The sequence below is a fragment of the Camelina sativa genome, chromosome 20 (genome assembly GCF_030686135.1).
Source record: "Camelina sativa cultivar CO46 ecotype springtype chromosome 20, ASM3068613v1".
Taxonomy (NCBI): Eukaryota; Viridiplantae; Streptophyta; class Magnoliopsida; order Brassicales; family Brassicaceae; genus Camelina; species Camelina sativa.
The window spans coordinates 13,612,678-13,632,216 of record NC_141899.1 but is presented as its reverse complement, the minus strand read 5'-3'; the positions used below and the strand labels follow the sequence as shown (position 1 = coordinate 13,632,216).

The 19,539-nt window shown below is 35.9% G+C and overlaps 2 protein-coding genes and 1 pseudogene across 3 annotated transcripts; 2 read left to right on the top strand and 1 right to left on the bottom strand.

Annotated features, from left to right (window-relative positions):
- The first annotated feature begins 1,227 nt into the window (after positions 1 to 1,227).
- LOC104770770 (ferric reduction oxidase 4-like) lies at positions 1,228 to 4,829 on the top strand. 2 transcript variants are annotated; one of them, XM_010495225.2, is made up of 8 exons: positions 1,228 to 1,439; positions 1,526 to 1,622; positions 1,719 to 1,898; positions 2,126 to 2,360; positions 2,708 to 3,035; positions 3,396 to 3,633; positions 3,718 to 4,442; positions 4,549 to 4,829. In XM_010495225.2, exons 1-8 carry the CDS (start codon positions 1,286 to 1,288, stop codon positions 4,689 to 4,691), a joined length of 2,100 nt encoding a protein of 699 aa, XP_010493527.2. In that variant the 5' UTR covers positions 1,228 to 1,285; the 3' UTR covers positions 4,692 to 4,829. The 2 variants fall into 2 exon arrangements, with proteins under 2 accessions (XP_010493527.2, XP_010493528.2); XM_010495226.2 differs by having other exon boundaries at positions 1,246 to 1,407; positions 1,719 to 1,811; positions 2,133 to 2,360.
- A 6,223-nt stretch (positions 4,830 to 11,052) lies between these two features.
- Positions 11,053 to 12,444, top strand: LOC104772515 (uncharacterized). Its single transcript, XM_010497117.2, has one exon. The coding sequence runs from the start codon at positions 11,053 to 11,055 to the stop codon at positions 12,442 to 12,444; it is 1,392 nt and encodes a 463-aa protein (XP_010495419.1).
- A 6,651-nt stretch (positions 12,445 to 19,095) lies between these two features.
- LOC147918823 (small nucleolar RNA R71) lies at positions 19,096 to 19,195 on the bottom strand (annotated as a pseudogene).
- Positions 19,196 to 19,539: the final 344 nt, after the last annotated feature.

Sequence of the window (19,539 nt, the reverse complement as noted above, 5' to 3'; positions counted from 1 at the left end):
AGCTAAGAATAAGTAAAGGTGTAGTACATCAAGTACCAATTTGTCCACGCATGAATCATGCCTTTTTTGGGTCAAGATAGTAGAATGTTCCCAAATCTCAACTCTCTAAGCACGAAACCCTAACTAATAGTTTATTAGTTATGATTGGAACCATTAGTACTGTACTTTGATTTGATTGGAACCATCTTGTACTTCTCATTTCTCTCCTATATAAATGTACATTTGGTAATATTTCTTGTTTTTTAATTTACCAAGATTTATTATAGTAGACTTGAAACAGCTTTAAAAAAATAAAATCGAACCATTGCTCTCAACTCACAAGTTTTCTATTCGAAAATATATGTAACACGGTTTGACCTAGGGGAAAATCTAAGAACCTATCCTATGTTACCTAAAACTACAAGTACTAAAATGCGTTTATATTTTAATTCGTATATATGTACTCAAAGATTTTAAGAGTTTCATTCACAAAAGTTCATTTCAAATATATATAGTTCCCCCCGGAACAAATATTTTAGCATCTAAATGTTATTTTTTTTTGTTGATTTTGCTATCTTGGCGTACGTCAAGATAGGATTTTGTAATTTTGACGTCCAATTTGTTGCTGAAATAGAATTCCGAAATTTAGCACTACTCCATTATTATGTAACTAAACAAACATGTTACAAAGAAGAAAAAAAAGCAAGCGAGGTCATAAACTATATATATATTGCAGAGTTCAAAAAGAAGTAAATCTTTAATCATAAACTACATACAGGTTTTTGTTGTATGGTATGCGGAGTTTCATTTTGTACGCTCATTGATATATTTGAATTCTCGGTTTCGAATTGATAAATAATGAAGATGCTAAAAAAGAAAAACTACATACAGTTTTTTTTCCGTTTATTGTCAAAACCGAATATACTATATAATCATAAGAAGGCATTCAACTGCGTAAAGGGGGTCATAAACTGATCCATGTGTGGGTGTGGCTAACATGTGTCTATATAAATTTTGATACAATTTTCGGGCATTACATTTATGATATACATATGAGTTATCTAATTGCCTACATATTTTATTGTAAATTGTGTGTATATTCTCTGCCGGCAAATATATGTTGGGAGAGATAAGATAAATATATAAAAGCAAGGTTTCTCAAGACATATATGACGCTTACATATTTATATAAATATTACTAATTTGCCCTTGTAATGTACTATAAATAGCAAATCAAAAAAGGTTTCCACACAAACAACACACACATACATCAAAATATTGTATACTAGATATATAAATAAAAAAAATGGGGAACATGAGAAGTGTGGTGAAGATGTTGATGGTGGTTCTGTTTCTTGGATGGATGTTTATTTGGATTATGATTTCAACTAATCTTTTCAAAAGCAAATGGATCCCCAAACTCGCCAAGTATCTCAATACTACTTATTTTGGTCCTCAAGGTATTTATTTCTCTATGTATTCTCGCATTTACTTTGAAAATTTTAATTTTTTTTAAGGCTTGAGTATTCAAGAACTATTACTATAGGCACGAATCTAGTGCTTCTCACGGTTCCAATGATGTTCATTGCGGTTCTGAGTTGTGTTTATTTGCATACCCAGAAGAAACCAACCCAACCTCAAAGGTTCGTTCGACTTGTTATAATTTCATCATTATTGGCTACGTATTTTCATGAAAATATTTGTAACAAATTATCAAAAGTTTATTTATATAAATGCAGGGAATGGAAGGTAAAAAGGAAAATGGGGAGGGTGATGATGGTGATGAAGCCATTTGGGATAGTGACAGCCACGGAGTTGACTTTTTCTCTTTTGTTTGTGGCTCTTCTGGTTTGGGCTCTCTCCAATTATCTATACATTAGCTATCACGTCAGCCTTCATAACCACGACAACTCCAAAATGTAAGCTTCTTTGTTTCCAATTCTAAACTCTATATGGTTTAAATGGTTTGTTAGAATATGAATGGCTCGTTCTTAAATTAGTTTTAATTGGAAACTCATGATTGCTCAAAACCATGTGAAAGCTTCACAGTGAAACAGAACGGATGGTACATACCATTTTTGATACGTTTTGGTCCGATCTCCAAATCCGTAGGAGAGTTTATTAAACTTTGACTGAAATGGTGCAGATGGCAGGCAAAGTTTAGGTCTTTTGGACTGAGAATCGGATATGTTGGCCATTACTGTTGGGCCTTTCTGTTCTTCCCGGTGACAAGAACCTCTACGATACTACCACTTGTCGGGTTGACTTCAGAGTCAAGCATCAAATATCACATTTGGCTCGGACATGTCTCAAACTTTCTCTTCCTAGTCCACACGGTCGTTTTCCTTATCTACTGGGCCATGACCAATCAGTTGATGGAGGTCCGTTACATGATCTAACTAAAATTTCATTTTTGGTTTTAGACTAAAACTAAATTAATATATAACAACCCTTAGGATCGATTTTATGGTGTGTAAAAAATGTGTTTAGGTCACTTGATCACAATGATTTACCCGCGATTTCTTGCATAGAAAAAACAAAACTTACCAAAGGAATCTATTCAATATATACTAGATCATTCAAGTTGTTTCAGCAAAAATCGAATGTTCGATACAAAATCTAATAAAATAAAAAGTATTAAAGCTCTTTGGAGACAAAGTTGTATGATTGTATCTATCTTGCTTCTATTCCGAAACTGATGAATTTACGTTTTCTTATATATGTAAAGACGTTTGCATGGAATCCGACATACGTGTCTAATCTAGCCGGAACAATAGCGATGGTGATTGGAATAGCGATGTGGGTGACGAGTCTACCATCCTATAGACGAAAGAAGTTCGAGCTTTTCTTCTACACTCACCAACTCTATGCTCTCTACATAATCTTCTACGTAATCCATGTGGGAGACTCGTGGTTCTGCATGATCCTGCCCAACATCTTCCTGTTTTTCATCGACCGTTACTTGAGATTCTTACAGTCCACCAAGAGAACCAGACTTGTTTCCGCTAGGATCTTACCTTCAGACAACCTCGAACTCACTTTCTCCAAAACCTCAGGTTAACAACTAGTTCCTCCATTTACTTTATACATTCAAATTAAACAACAACAAACAGTTAGGGTTTTCCTTTTAATAGATACTATCTTTTTAATTATAAATAAATAAATAAATACAAACGAGATGAAAAATAGTTTTGTTAGATTTCTATTTTTTAAAAGTGAAAATTTCAACACTGGATTTAATTAAATGTGAACGTAACATTTAACATGTAAACGCAAAATAAAACACAAATATAACAATCAAAATCCTATTGAACGTAAACACATCCACGCTCAATAATTTGGGCTAGAGTGCCGTGTTCAAGACACAATATACAATGTATAATTATTGTAACCATTTGTTCATGATCTAACTATAGGGCTACAGTATACACCAACAAGTATATTGTTTCTACATGTGCCGAGCATATCCAAGCTTCAATGGCATCCATTCACAATAACTTCGAGCAGCAACTTGGAGAAAAATACCTTAAGTGTTGTAATCAGAAAACAGGGAAGTTGGACTCAAAAGCTTTACACCCATATCTCTTCTTTCATTGATTCTCTCGAAGTTTCTACTGAAGGTCCTTATGGCCCTAACTCTTTTGATGTCTCGAGGTACAAACTCAAAGGTCTTATTTCAGTTTCTTACCTAACTACATTGTCTTAAGTTTAACCAATTGTCATTTCTCATCATATTAGGCATGACTCTCTAATACTAGTGGGCGGTGGCAGTGGAGTTACACCCTTCATTTCGGTTATCAGAGAACTCATCTCTGAGAGCCAAAACCAAAGCACAAAGCTACCAGATGTTCTTCTTGTTTGTGCCTTCAAACATTATCATGATCTAGCGCTTTTAGACCTAATCTTCCCATCGGATATATCAGTTTCAGACATTTCCAGGCTGAATCTCCGAATTGAGGCCTATGTTACAAGAGAAGACAAGAAGCCCGAGACAACTGATGATCACAGACTTCTACAGACAAAATGGTTCAAACCGCAGCCTCTAGACTCTCCTATCTCACCTGTTCTTGGACCCAACAACTTCCTCTGGCTCGGAGTGGTGATCTTATCATCATTCGTCATGTTTCTCTTGCTCATAGCGATTGTCACACGTTTCTATGTATACCCTATTGATCGTAACACAGGAAAGATATATAATTTCTCGTACAGAGCGCTTTGGGACATGTTCCTAGGATGTGTGTGCATTTTCATCTCTTCAAGCATAGTTTTCTTATGGCGCAAGAAACAGAACAAAGAAGGAGATAAGGAGTCTAAGAAGCAGGTACAGAGTGTAGATTTTCAGACGCCCACGTCTTCTCCAGGTTCATGGTTCCACGGCCACGAGAGAGAGCTGGAGAGCGTTCCCTATCAATCTATAGTACAAGCCACTTCAGTCCACTTCGGCTCCAAACCTAATCTGAAAAGTAAGTAATCTGTTACATATATGAGCATGACTTCACTTACATAACATAATGTGTAAGTGAATGTATATGCATGAACCTGATACTTTTCAATCTTATCGTTTTGCAGAGATTCTGTTTGAGACAGAAGGTTCGGAAGACGTTGGGGTGATGGTTTGCGGACCAAGAAAGATGAGGCATGAAGTTGCAAAGATATGTTCATCTGGTTTGGCAAAGAACCTTCACTTTGAGGCAATTAGTTTCAACTGGTGATCGATTCCATGTTCTAACTATGTTTGTTTGTTGTATCTGTTATGGACCTTTGATGTTTAGATGGCTTGCTGCTAGCTAAATTATACTTGTAACATAATGCAAAAATGGAATGTTAATATATATGGCATCTTCATCTTATTCAGCCCATTATCACTCTTGTTTTTAGCTTTTGTTTGTTATAAATTATAATACTTTATTTTCTTCTTTCAAATTCATATAAAAAAATACATAGATGAAATCTACATTTTTTGTTTCTAAAATTCTAGTTGACCAATATTATAAAATTGTTAATAAGCCTTTGGGTGACTTACCCTTATATAGAAGAATTCTATTTCTTTCTCTATAATAGAGTTTAAAAAAATTATTTGCAAAGTAATATTTTAGTTTTTATTATTTAAAAATCGATAGAAAATAATGAGTGAGATTAATATATTTTACCGCTGTCTACTTATCTTTGCTAATTTCGTTACAGTCTAAAACACAAAAATCAAGCTTTAATTAACTTTAGCTTTAAACTACTCTTGAAAGTATTTGGTGTTCGGTCCATAATATACCACCAAAAATTTCACCGTTCCCTTGTGTTTAAAGTCAATTGGGTTACTGTTCACCAAAAAAAAAGTCTAATTGGTTACATTATGAGAAAGATTGTTGTGAGATAGTATATAAGGATACAAATTTTAGAAACTATTTTACTTAGATGAAAAATCAATCACAAAATTTTTAGAAACTATTTTACATAGTTAGATGAAAAATGTAAATTTGCTAAACATCAGTGAGTATATTAAGTAGTAAAATCTGAAGTAAAAATAATTGGTAAATAACATACACATTGTTATGTTTAGGGAAAAACATAAAGCTTATGTTACACATATTTTGGTAGGTCTCAAAAACAAGAGAAAAAAAATAATCACACGAAAATTAAAGAAATCAACGGTAATCAAGTACCAAAGTTTAAAATTGAACTTTATTTGCACCAATAGATCATTCTTTGGCTGCTTCTTCTCCAATGGTAGGAAGGAAGAAAAGGAGATAGAAAGGCATAAACTAGATCTACCACATTGAGGATTGCAACAAATGTGTTATGACCAATATCTTTAATCAGCTTAATTTCTACAAACTTAATATAACATGTAATAAATCACTCATCTAATCCAATCTAGTTACACTACGGATATTGGAGCTATTGCTGCCTCAGTTATTTACTATTGCAAGATTCAATATTGCTTCATCCACTCCACTCAATGAAAGATAAAATATTATATACACAAATGCTTAAAATGTGAGGACAACAATTTCTAATACAGGGAATAATTGTTATCTTAAGAAATTTATTAGTAGATGGTAAACTCAGTTTGACATTAGAAGATCCTAACTTACCATCAAAATGATGTAAAAACTTGTTGTTGTTATGTAATGAGACATCATGCAGAAAAAGTCAAACCCTTGCCCAAATCTGTAGATATCCGTACACAATGTTTTCTCCCCGTTACCACAAGCAACTTTGGCTTCAAAGAGGGATATCTCGTTCAAACCAACATCTCTTCTTTTTCCTACTAATATATATTCATGATGAGTGACATTATCACACCTTAGAATTGAGTTGATCACGCCTTAGTGACATTGTCGAGCCTTCGTCATTTGCTTCAACTTGTTTAATTTGATCCAATATATCTCCTTCATCCGGGCCATTATCCTAAAAATACTAGTCATCCTAAAAATATCACTAGATATGAGAAATCTAGAGATCCAAATAACAAATTCCTCAAAAATCTAGTTCAATAATATAAGAAAAACCTCATGATTAAATGAAATCTAGAAAAACACAAAGCATCAAAAGAAAATCATTAAAAAACTTCGGAAAAATACAAACAAACGACAAAATTTATTTTACAGATTTCTCTTAGATGAAACGAAATATGTAAATGACAACATTTGGTGTCAATGAATGATACGTTAGGAAAGCGACAAACATATACTTGTTGATATCCAATGGTAGGAAATGAAAAATAAGGAGATATAAGACGTCGAAACTTAACCAGGCATCGTGGTCTGGTGGTAAAGGAACCTCGGCTGAGGCGCCAGCCACCCGGGTTCGATTCTGGCCACCAGGGAATTTACATGCGGACTTGCTCTGGCGCCGCAGACCAGCAGTTCTAGGGGGCCCTTAAGTGGAGGCTTAAAAATCCCTGGTCGCGGGCTTAGACCCAGTGGACTAGTCAGATCACTGTGTGGTCTGGATACTGCGTTTAACAAAAAAAGACGTCGAAACTTGATTTACCACATTGGAAATTGAAATAAATGTGTAATCATCAATGTCCTTTAATTTCCGCAAACTTAATACAATGTGTAGTCAAAAAGAGTACGTTTATATATATATATATATATATATATATGCCTCAAAATATTTTTGAAAAATGTATGTTTTATATAAATTTGAAATTAGTTTTCCCATGCACAAAATAAATTACAGTTTTTGTTAAAGTTGTTTTTACTTTGTTTTTTTGTTATAACAATAAAGAAAATATTAAAATCATTAGACTGGAAGATAGATGTAATATTGTTTTCTTGTTATACTAGAATTTAACATTTGATACAAACAGGAAAATTTATATTTTTATATATTTTTGATTTGAAGAATAATTGGATTATTAACACTAATTGATCAACAGCGGCATAGTAGATTATTGGGTAAAATAGTTACAAGAGTTATATAAATTTTATTAGGAGGTAAAAAACAGAAACATGAACAAAAAAGATGAGGATCATGAAGGAGTTGGATGATCCTCTATCTATCAAAATGATGCTTGTCATCAAGAAGTATCCTACGAAATTTTTGGACAATACTTAGGTTCACCTGTAGTCCACCTCCTCTAAACCAATGAAACAATACCAAGTAATACTAAATCGAAACAAAATATTTACTTCAAACTAGAATAAGAATAAACAAAATAAATTAGAAAAAATAGAATCATTAAACAAAATAAATATTTATATCATATTATACTTAAATAAAAATTAAAAATTAAATAGATTAACATATTGAAATAAAAATTATTTTAAAAATATTAATTTTGTTGAACCTAGACCAAAACATATTCTCGTTTAATTATAAAATCTAAACTCTAATGATCATTCGTAAACCAAACCGACATATAAACTTGTTAAATATTATAAAATCTAATCCCTAATTCTCTTATGTAAACCTAAACCAACATTTAAACTTGTTTTGTGACAACCCGTCCCGCGGAACCCACTAGCCCACCGCTAGCTGCCCCAACGGACCATCCGTGGACCCCACTAGTCCACCGCTAGCCGTCCCAACGGATTCCAAGCTGGCCCTGCAGGGCATCGATCCTAATCCAGATCAATTGGTGGCAACTTGTCATGTGGGAAGATTGTTAAAGGGTGGGGACCAGGGTTCGAGGAATGCCTGGCGCACCAATAACCTACTGGTGGATTGGGATATCCACAGTGATGGGTTAGGATCGATGCCCTGCAGGGCCAGCTTGGGGTTCGTTTGGGCGGCTAGCAGTGAGGCTAGTGGGGTCCACGAGACGGGTTGTTACATGTTTAATATTATAAAATCTAAACTATAATTCTCCTTTGTAAACCCAAACCGACATTCAACTCGTTTAATATTATAAAATCTAAACAGTAATTCTCATTTAGAAACCCAAACCGACACATAAACTTGTTTAATTAAAAACCCAAGAGAATTTGTTAGAAATACTCTTTTTTATATGAGAAAATTGCACTCACACCTACTTTCTCTAAAACTATTCACCATTACACCCACTTTCTACTATTCCTATACTTTTCTTATGTCAAATTACAACTTACACCTTCCAACTAAGCTAACCTTCTTTTTTTACTTTTTCTTTTTCCTTCTCATTTCTCTCTCTATTTTCTCTTTCTCTTTTAATTATTTTTCTTCAACATTTGTTTTTCAGTTTCTTTACTATATTTTAAATTTAGTAACTTTAGTTGTTGAAAAAAAAAAAGTTAAGTAATTTGTAAATAAATATTTTTTGCATCTTTCAATATTTTTCTTTCCACAAAAAAATAAAATAAAATCTGAACCTAATACAATTGAATTGGTGTTCATAGTCAAATCAACAATTTCTAAGTCAAAACTAAATTAATTAAATAATTTAGAAATTAATGAATTTATTTAACTAGGTCCCATTAAATGTTAATGTCATGGATATGATTACTTTTGTATTCATCAATGACCACTTTTGGTGTTAGTATTTGAAAGATCTATCAAATAGTAAGAAATTATAAAATAGAGTTTTGTCAATTGTTCATGTTTGCTTATCCACCTAGCAATGTCCACATGGATGAGATGTATGGTAAAAAGAAATATATAATATGTAAGTCATTTTAATTTTTAAATGTGATCGGCTAAAAACATTTAGGTCTTTCATGGATTTAGTGTCAATATTCGGGTTTGGGTTTATTGTTTCAACTGTTTAAGATTTAGTATAAAAGGTTTTGGATTTATGGTCATGTGTTTCTAGTATCCACAAATTCTCTTGGTATCCACATAATCATGAATATATGGATTTGATGTTGTCGTTGTAGCCTAAACCCTAAATCTAAGCCCTAAATCCTAACCCCTAAATCCAAAATATTGACACAAAATCCACATGAACCCTAAAACCTAATTCCTAAAATTATAAAATTCTAAACACTAAAACCTAAACCCCGAATCCTAACCAAAAATCCTAAACCATACCCCCTGAACCCTAGCCCCTACAACATAAACCCAAAACATAGACAATGAATTCACATAGACATATCATCCTAAGTCCAAGACCTAAATTCTTAAACCTAAACCAAACATCCTAAATTCTAAATCCTAAACCCTAAACTCTAGAACCTGAATCCTGAACCCAAAATCAAAATCCTACACCTTAAACCTCAAACCCTAAACTCTACACCCTGAATTTTAAATCCTAAATCCTGAATCCAAAATAAGACAAATCATTCACATAAGCCCTGATACCTAAATCTTAAACCCTAAACCCTAAACCAAAAGTCATTCATATTACTTCACATGCGGAAGACATCCACAAAAGTGAATCCACAAAACCACATCCAACCAACCACATTACATACTCAAATTATGAATTTAATAAACTAATTAACTATCCAAAAATAAGTATCCACAAATGCTTTTGAAGCAAAAATTGTGACAACCAACTCCAATAGTTGAGAGAAGCTCTACAACCTACAATGTATTCTTACAAACTTTGTATTTATGTTAAGTTCATCTAAAAGATATTCTTAAAGTCTTATAATATAATATAGTAATTTATATAAAAAATTAGTTATACATGACTAATTTACCAAACCACAAACTTTTTAATTAATTAGGTTTTTATATGTTTTAAAATTCAAGCATAATTAAGTATCCACAGTTTACCATCCATTTATCGTCAAACAAATGTTCAACTAAAATTTATTCACCTAAAATATAACAAAATGCATCTTAAAATGTAGAAAAAATGAAATCATAATCTTTTGTGTAAAACAATATACAAAACATTTTGATAATAACTAAATAAATGAAAATAAAAATAAAAGAAAGAGAGAATAGAGAGAGAGAAAGAAAGGGAGAGACCATAGGATAAAGAAAAAAACAGACAACATTCTTTTTTTTTCTACCCTAAAAACCATCCATTGCACACTATGGGAGTATGGGGTTGGAAAATACTTTATTTTGGAGGGCAGTTTTGCCTGCAGACACCTAAGCTAATAAGTTGGAAAAGTATAGTAAGAATAGAAAGTAGGTGTAAGTGAAAGAAGAGTGATAAAAAGTAGGTGTGAGTGCTAATCACCCTTTTTATATACTCCTTTCCAAAAATACCATATTTTGGTCATTTTCATTTTTGCCCTCTTTTAATTTTTAATAATCATTTTACCCCTACTTGAAAAATATTTTAGTCAACAAAATAAAAACAAAACTTTCCCGTCAATTTTTTTTAGAAAACTTTTCCGCCAAAAAGTTTATGACAAAAATTTCGACAAAAAAAAATTCCCGCCAAAAAAAATTTACAAGGCTTCTTTAGAGTTTTTATAAGATTTTATGTTAGAGAATATTTGAGCATATATTTGGTGTATATTTTGTCTGTATGTTTTGGTAAGTGTTAGCGTGGAGAATAAGTCAGCATTGATAAGATGCAATCTCCTTAGTTTGGTAACTAGATCTTTTGTCTGTATATATATTTGCGAGACGATGAATGAATAAAAACACAGAAAACATTCTTCATTTCTATACCTTGTTTTACATGGTATCAGAGCCAATTGGCAAGAAAATTTGAAGATTTGAAAGATGTCATAAGAGACAAAGGCGATCATGAAATCAGAAGGTTCGAAGGCTGTTGTCTCAGCGTTCCAACTAGCACCAACGGAGAATCCTGGCGCGATCATAGCGCAAGTTCAATTCAATGGAGATAACTTTGATGAATGGGCTCAGGCAGTGCGGACGGCATTGCGAGTCAAGAAGAAATATGGTTTTGTTGATGGAACCATATCGAAACCAGATGAAGATGAAGCGGAGTATGAAGATTGGCTATCAGCAAAGTCAATGGTGGCACTTTGGATCCTCAACACGATCGATCCAAAAGTGAGAAGAACACTGGCAAACAAGGAAGATCCGAAGGAGCTTTGGACAGAGATAAAAGATCAATTTTCTGAAGGAAATGGACCAAGAATTCATGAGATTAAGGCGGAACTTGCTCATTGTCGCCAAGGGAATCTGAGCGTGATTGAATACTTTGGGAAGCTGCAGATGCTGTGGGAGGACTTGTCTAATTATGACAAGGTGATATCTTGCAAGTGTGGAAGATGCTCTTGCAACATTAACGGCGAACTGGAGAAGAAAAGAGAGGATGATCGAATTTATCAATTCCTTCTTGGACTTGACACGGCTCTATATGGAGGAGTGAGGATGTCGACCATCAGCAAAGATCCGCTTCCAAACATGAACCAGGTGTACTCGAAGGTGAAGTCAGTGGAGCGAGTCAACACCGTCATGAGAGGAAGGGAACAAGAGAACACTCAAGTGGCGTTTGCAGTACGAGGAGGAAATTCCTTGACTGGTAAGGAAGAAAAAGGAAAGATGGTATGTTCGGTATGCAAGAAGACTGGACATACACCTGATACTTGTTTTCAAGTGATCGGATATCCGGAGTTGTGGACTGAGCGAGCTCGAGGCAATGGGGGATTTGCGCAGGGTGGCGGACGTCAAGGAATAGGGAGAGGACGTGGAGGCATGGCTCATGCAAACATCATGGTGGCACAAGATGGAGCTGATACGAGTGTAGAAGCAGAGAGGAGTGGCTACACAGGCCTAACAAACGAGAAATGGGGAACACTCGTGAAACTCCTTGAGAACAGTAAGGGAAACACACCTCGTCTTAGTGGTAAGTCTCTCTCAATCGATTGGGTATTAGATACAGGAGCTACAAATCATATGACAGGGTTTAGTGATTTGTTGTCGGATCAAAAGTATATTTTGCCGTGTACCATAGGGTTGCCAAATGGAAATAATAGTTTGGCAAAAGAAAAGGGAACAGTGAAGTTTGATGATGATTTTGAACTGAGAAATGTGTTGTTTGTGCCTGAGCTGAAATGTAATTTGATATCTGTGTTACAACTAGTTGCGGATCTCGATGTGGTAATGCAGATTGCTAATAAGGGATGTGTGATTCAGGACCGTATAACGAGGAGTGTGACTGGAGCATGAGAGCTTAAGGATGGTCTTTACTTTTCCGTCGCTTGCAAGAGTTTCAAGTTTTTCATTTGAATAAAGTTGGAGCTGAAGATCTTTGGCATCAAAGGCTTGGGCATCCTTCTAATGGTGTTTTTGATTTACTTCCAGTTGTTGGTCCTAGGAATAAAGACTTTTCAGTTTGTGATACTTGTATAAAGGCTAAAACATTGCCGTGAAGTTTTTCATGCAAGCGATAATAAAAGTGATGGAGTTTTTGATATGATACACGTTGATTTATGGGGACCTTATCGACGTCCAACTCTGTGCAACTCTTATTATTTTTTTACCATTGTGGATGACTTCTCGAGAGGAGTTTGGGTATATTTGTTGCGAGAGTAGTCATAGGTCAAAGAAACTCTGATGAATTTTGTGGCACTAGTGTCAAGACAATTTAACAAGGATATCAAAGTTGTGAGGAGTGACAATGGTACGGAGTTTATGTGCCTTACGTCTGAGTTCAAAAGAATGGGAATCATACACCAAACGTCATGTGTTGGCACACCACACCAAAATGGGAGAGTGGTAAGAAAGCATCGCCATATCCTCAATGTGGCTCGGGCGTTGTTATTTCAGTCCTTGCTGTCGGCCAAGTTTTGGGGAGAGAGTGTATTGAGCGCTGCGTACCTGATAAACCGTACCCCGTCACGGTTGCTGAAAGGGAAAACTCCGTATGAGCTTATCTATAACACAGCTCCAGCATACGAGAATCTAAGGGTTTTCGGTTGTTTAGCTTTTGCACACAAACAACGTCGTGGAGGAGACAAATTCGAAGCTCGGAGTAGAAGATGCGTTTTTTTGGGCTACCCTTTTGGAAAAAAGGATGGAATATGTTTGATTTGGAAACCGAAGAGATGTTTGTATCACGAGATGTGGTCATTGTTGAGAACACTTTTCCGATGAGCTGCGAGACAACGGTCCCTATGAGAAAAGAAGATGACATTTCAGATTTTGGCTGGGATGAAGAAGAAGATGTCGAACAGGTCTTAGAAGATTCGTTGGCGTTGCGCAATAATCACGTTGAACAGGAAAATAACATTGAACGGGCTGAAACATAGGAGGATCATCCTCATACTGAAACAAAGGAAAATCGAGCAGAACAAGAAGAGGAGACGGTTGTTATACTCGATGATGAAGAACTTGCAGAAAGTGAATCAGAAAATCTTGAACCAGTGGAAAGACTCGGGCCTGGCTTGCGATCCATGAAACTGCCAAGTAAGTTTCGGGATTATGTGATGAACACTAACATCCAGGTTGAGACCGATGACAACAGTTTGTACCCGTTGTCTGACTATCTCGATGCCACAAAATTTTCTGCTCCGTTTCTTGCTTTTCTAGCCACGGTTAGTGAGAATACGGAACCGACAACGTTTCGAGAAGCGGTAGTGGATAAACGTTGGCGTGTGGCCATGACCAACGAAGTTGATGCCAATGAACTAAACAACACGTTTGATCTGACGGAGCTTCCTCTAGGTAAGAAGGCTATCAGTTGTAAGTGGGTGTTCAAAATCAAGTACAAGTCTGATGGGACTATTGAAAGGTTCAAAGCTCGATTAGTGGCACTTGGAAATAGACAAAAGGAAGGGGTCGATTACACTGAGACGTTTGCACCCGTTATCAAAATCTCAACTGTTCGAATTTTTTTGGAGATTGCTGCGGCAAAGAACTAGGATTTGAACCAGATGGATGTGCATAATGCATTTTTGCATGGAGATCTAGACGAAGAGGTGTATATGACATTGCCACCGGGATTTCGAATAGGGGGCAAGAACATGGTGTGTAAGCTGAAGAAATCGATCTACGGCTTGAAACAATCACCGCGCTGTTGGTTTACAAAGCTGCGCGGAGCTCTCCTCGAGTATGGTTTCTGTCAGTCTCGAGCAGATTATTCTATGTTTCATCTGCGTCGAGGTAGTTCTGAGATATATATTCTTGTATATGTCGATGATTTGATCATTGGCGGAAATGATTCGGCCGAGATTCGCAAGTTCAAAGGTTATTTAGGTGAATGCTCTCACATGAAAGATTTGGGTCCTTTGAGATATTTTTTAGGCATTGAGGTTGCAAGAAGCAAAAAAGGTATTTTCATATGTCAAAGAAAGTATACTCTTGATATCATCTATGAGACAAGTCTGTTGGGAGCACAACCTGATCTCACTCCTTTAGAGCAACAACATAAGCTTGGTCTCTCTAAAGCACCACTTATGGCTGACCCTGAAAAGTATCGACGATTGGTGGGTCGGTTGCTCTACTTGTTAGCAACACGATCTGATTTGGCGTATGTCGTAAATGTGTTGTCACAATTTATGAAGGCACCTCGCAATGATCATTGGCTGAGTGCATTGCGAGTGGTTCGGTATTTGAAAAGCACCCCCAGGCAAGGTATTTTTGTTGAAGTCTAGTTCAAGTTTAAAGTTAGTAGGTTGGTGTGATGCTGATTATGCTGGGTGTCCGTTGTCTCGTAAATCAGTTGGTGGTTGGTTTATTACTCTTGGGGATTCTTCGGTGTCATGGAAAACGAAAAAGCAGAATGTCACGTCTCGATCCTCTGCTGAATCTGAGTATCGATCCATGGCTCTCACGGTATGTGAACTGTAGTGGTTGAAAGTGTTGCTGAAAGACTTTGGAGTGAATCAAACAGAACCTATGGCGTTACACTGCGACAATCAGGCCGCACTACATATCGCTGCAAACCCCATCTTTCATGAACGTACCAAGCATGTGGAAGTCGACTGTCATTAGAGAATATTTGAGCATATATTTGATGTATATTTTGTCTGTATGTTTTGGTAAGTGTTAGCGTGGAGAATAAGTCAGCATTGATAAGATGCAATCTCCTTAGTTTGGTAACTAGATCTTTTGTATGTATATATATTTGGGAGACGATGAATGAATAAAAACACAGAAAACATTCTACATTTCTATACCCTGTTTTACATTTTAAATGATTGAAATATATTTATAGGACATTTACAAAGTGTTTATAAGTAGAAATTTTATAAAAAATTATAAAATAATCTTATAAAAACCTTATAAAAACTTTATAAAAACCTTATAAAAACTTTATAAAAACCTTATAAATTTTTTTATAAAAACCTTATAAAGTTTTATAAAAACCTTATAAAAATATTGTAAACGCTTTTACAAAGTTTTTGTAAGGTTTGTATAATTTATAAATTATAAAATTTTCGGCGGAAAAATCTTATTTTGTAATTTTGGCAGGAATTTTTTTATTTTTGGCTGGAAAATTTTTCATTTTTTTGCAGAAATTTTATTTCTATTTTGGTGACTATACATTTTTGTTGTCACCAAAAAAATGACAATTTGGTCATTTTGTACCTGAAAAAGGGTAGTTTTGAAAATGATCAACATGGAAGTGTAGTTTTGTACCTATAGAAGAGTAGTTTTGTGCATATAATATTGTCAATTATGGTAAACACATAAAACATAAATTTAAAATAAAATTTTAGCATTTTCATTAAAAGTTAGTACATTAGTTATTGTAAAACATCACAAACTCTTGATTTTAATGTCTAAATAACAAAAAAAGATAGTTGATTTATATTTCGCTACAAAAATAATCGGTATACAAAAAGTTAGCGGAAAGTAATCAGATTAGACAGGTTAGACAGATCACGGCCTCCACAAACCAAAAACTCGTCCATGACACTCAAAGTAGCCAAACCAAGCAACAGACAAAATATAAGTCATGGTCACCACAAAATCACACAAACTCACAAGGAAATCAATCACTGATCATAGAAACACATTAATCAGAGATCTAATCGCTCATATAAGTCATGGTCATGCACTCACCTCAATTTAGAAATAATAGAACGAAGAACAACAAGATTCAAGCCTCGCAGCAGCTCTCCTAACATCACCCAAGCCCATATATACTTCTCCACAAACAACCCACACCACCAAAAAGCCTAAAAACCTTCAGCAAAACCTCCAAGAACTCTCAGGAACTTTCAAGGACTTTTTCCTTTTCTCTAGCCTCTCTGGAACGACAAGGAGGCTAAGCAAAACCCCAAAAGTCGACCTTCCCCTTAAATACCACGATCTAGGATTTTCAAATTCCAAACCGCTTCAAACCAACAATTCAAACTAAACCGACCGAACTAAAAATTGTTGGTGTCGATCGACACTCACCCCAAAACCGTTGATAACATCATTATTTTACTCATATTAGCTATAGTTTTCATATGCATTTAGGAAGCGTTTGATGAGATTTCAAGGCTTTAATGTCTATTATCAAGTATTTCAGGTTTCAAGAAGGTTTTACAAGTTTTATAGCAATTTGGACCAAAAGACAAGGAAAATACGTTTTAGAAAAGTTTCAGAGGTCTTCAGTACGGGCCACTTTTGAAGACTTTCCCGAACTCACATTTTTACGTGCTTGGTGTCTATGGAAATCTGGAAGAGTCATCTTTCTCCTCGAAGTAGAATCAAGTCAATCCATTCATTCATCCGGAAGTTATGCCTGATTTACCCAGACGTATTATAAACCGACATAAGAAGAACCGACCAGCCGATTCAAGGCCTGACCAGCGACCATCACGGCGGCCCAGTCCAAGCCTCATCCACGGTCCAGAAGCCTCTTTTGCCCCCCCCTTGTCCTACACTCAATAAGAAAAGACGTCTTTACCCTTACAAACCCTAACCCTAGACAAAACCCTATAAATACTCTTAAGACCTAGGATTTTGAGGTGTGCTTCCTGTGTGCTTCATCGAGACTTCAAGTGCCTTCTATACCACCGCTGCCGTGCAACCCTAGACGACCAGAGAAGCTCTCTCCTGCTCGCCGAATCCCTTGAAGCTTGAAGATCCACCAATCTCTCTTTCTACTCTTTCTTGTTCTTTTATCATTGCTTTTGAACCCCTTTTGTTATTTGATTCATTTTTGATGATATACTTTATAATATCAATTTCGTTTCTTTGCATCATGAGCGAGTAGTTTTGTTAGTTGGGTTCTATGGGGTGATTCAAGGGGAATTCATGGTTCGCTTCAATTAGGTTGTTAGATCTTATTTTCGGTTTTATATTAGAGTTCTTTTGGGACATCTTTATCTTAATGCATGTGCTTGGATTGATCACCAAATGCTGATCTAGAGAACGGGAGCGTTAACCACGTTATCCTACTTCTCCGAACTAGTGTTATACCAAAACCTCGCGTCATAACCTGCGTAAGTTGAGTTGCGGAGTTTGGTGAATGTATCGAACTTCTTTAACTACCTGGTTGACATGCGTTGTTGCCTGCAAAAGTTGAGTAACGGAGTATGAAGACTTTAGACTTTCATTCTATGAAAATAGCTTGTTAGTTCATTAGTGTTTCATAGTTGAGAACCTAGACCGAAATTAGTATTTACTTGGTAGATCTTACACTTAATATTGCTTAGAACCATGAAAACCCTGAGATGACTCCCAAAACGCCCAACGCCTTAGTCTTATAGTTTTAAACCATTTTTATTATTTGCAATAGATATTAGGAAAACCAAAACCCCAATCTCTTATTTAGTCTTAGCCATAGTTCTTTCTCTTTTAATTCAATTTTTGTTTGCTAATACTCTCTGTGGGATCGATCCTAAAATACTACAATTGATTAACTGTGCACTTTCAGTCGTTGTGTAGTCTTTCCAGGTAAAAGATTTGGAGTGAAATTCTACACACATCAAAGCTTTTTGGTGCCGTTGCCAGGGAGTAACTAGCTGCCCATTGAATTTGATAAGAACTTTCGTCTAAGATACTTTGAATTTTTCTTTTGAATTTTTCAATTTTAATTTTAATTTTCTTGTTTTTCGATAACCTCTGTTTTCTCTTTTAGTTTCTGTTTTTGGATTTTGTAGTGCATGACTACGAGTCAACCTTCCGGAACCGTATCTCCAATTCAAGACATTGATCGACTAGAACGTGAAATTAGGAAACTTCGAAGACAACAACTCATGGCCGAAGAAAAGAACCATGACCAAGGTCCCCTTAACCTCGACTAACCGCTGATACCTCCTGCCCTCAATGAGCAAGGAGAACCAATTCTCGCACAAGGTGGCAACCCCAACCTTGTAGCCGCTGATCCGCAACTCGACCCTGAAGTTGGCCGAGACCATCAACAAGCTCTTCGTGATGCTAATCCTCTAGGCGTGGGAGACAACCTCGATGTTCTTCCTCACCAGCCAGCTCTCATCGCTAATCCACCACTACCTCAAGTTGGCGGAAGACAACCTGCTTATGTGCACCCTCTAAGACGTGCCGCACCTAACCGTACCATAGCCGATTATGATGCTCCTAACCAATTCGTTCAAGACCGCGCTGCTATCCGTATCAATCATCCTCCAAGACGTGATTACAAGATTAAACCTTAAATTATTGGTTTGGTGAAACAAAATCAGTTCCATGGCCTTACTACTGAACATTCGATGGACCACATTGATATTTTTGAAGAAATCTGCTCTACAACAAGAACCAATGGAATTCCTGAAGATTACTTGAAGTGCTTTTTCCTTTCTCTCTAGCCAACAAGGCTCATAGATGGTTAAAGTCTCTACCTCCTAGATCGCTCACTAGCTGGGAAGGATGCAAGTCAGCCTTTCTATCACTTCTACACCAAGTCTAGATCCAACTCTCTTCACAAGAAGCTGCAAAGTTTTCAACAAGCACTGGTCGAATCTTTTTATGAAGCATGGGAACGTTTCAAGGACTATGAACGTGACTTCCCCCATCATTGTTTTGCTCAAGGTAACCTCTTAAGTATTTTCTATGGAGGATTACACCCTAAGTATCAACTTTCACTCGACACGGCCAGCAATGGAGATTTTACAACAAAGACTGTTCAAGAAGGACGAGCTCTCATCGACAACCTTGCCGCAAGTAGTAGCAATACTTGCATCGATTTTGATAAAACCATCCGTTCTAACAATTCCGACTCTAAGGAGATTGCCGACCTTAAGAACATGATGAACCAACTTCTAAGGAATCAACAACGCGGCGTAAACGCTTGTGATACTATCAACAATGGAAGCATGGAGCCTTTCCAAGAAGATTCTTATGACCAAGAAGAAGAAGTCAACTACG

What these genes read in the sequence shown, in the direction of transcription:
- LOC104770770 (XM_010495225.2), top strand. Translation starts at nt 1,286, where the DNA reads ATGGGGAACATGAGAAGTGTGGTGAAGATGTTGATGGTGGTTCTGTTT. An exon ending in TACTTATTTTGGTCCTCAAG is followed by an intron (nt 1,440 to 1,525) that starts GTATTTATTTCT and finishes CTATTACTATAG; the next exon opens with GCACGAATCTAGTGCTTCTC. An exon ending in AACCACGACAACTCCAAAAT is followed by an intron (nt 1,899 to 2,125) that starts GTAAGCTTCTTT and finishes GAAATGGTGCAG; the next exon opens with ATGGCAGGCAAAGTTTAGGT.
- LOC104772515 (XM_010497117.2), top strand. Translation starts at nt 11,053, where the DNA reads ATGAAATCAGAAGGTTCGAAGGCTGTTGTCTCAGCGTTCCAACTAGCA.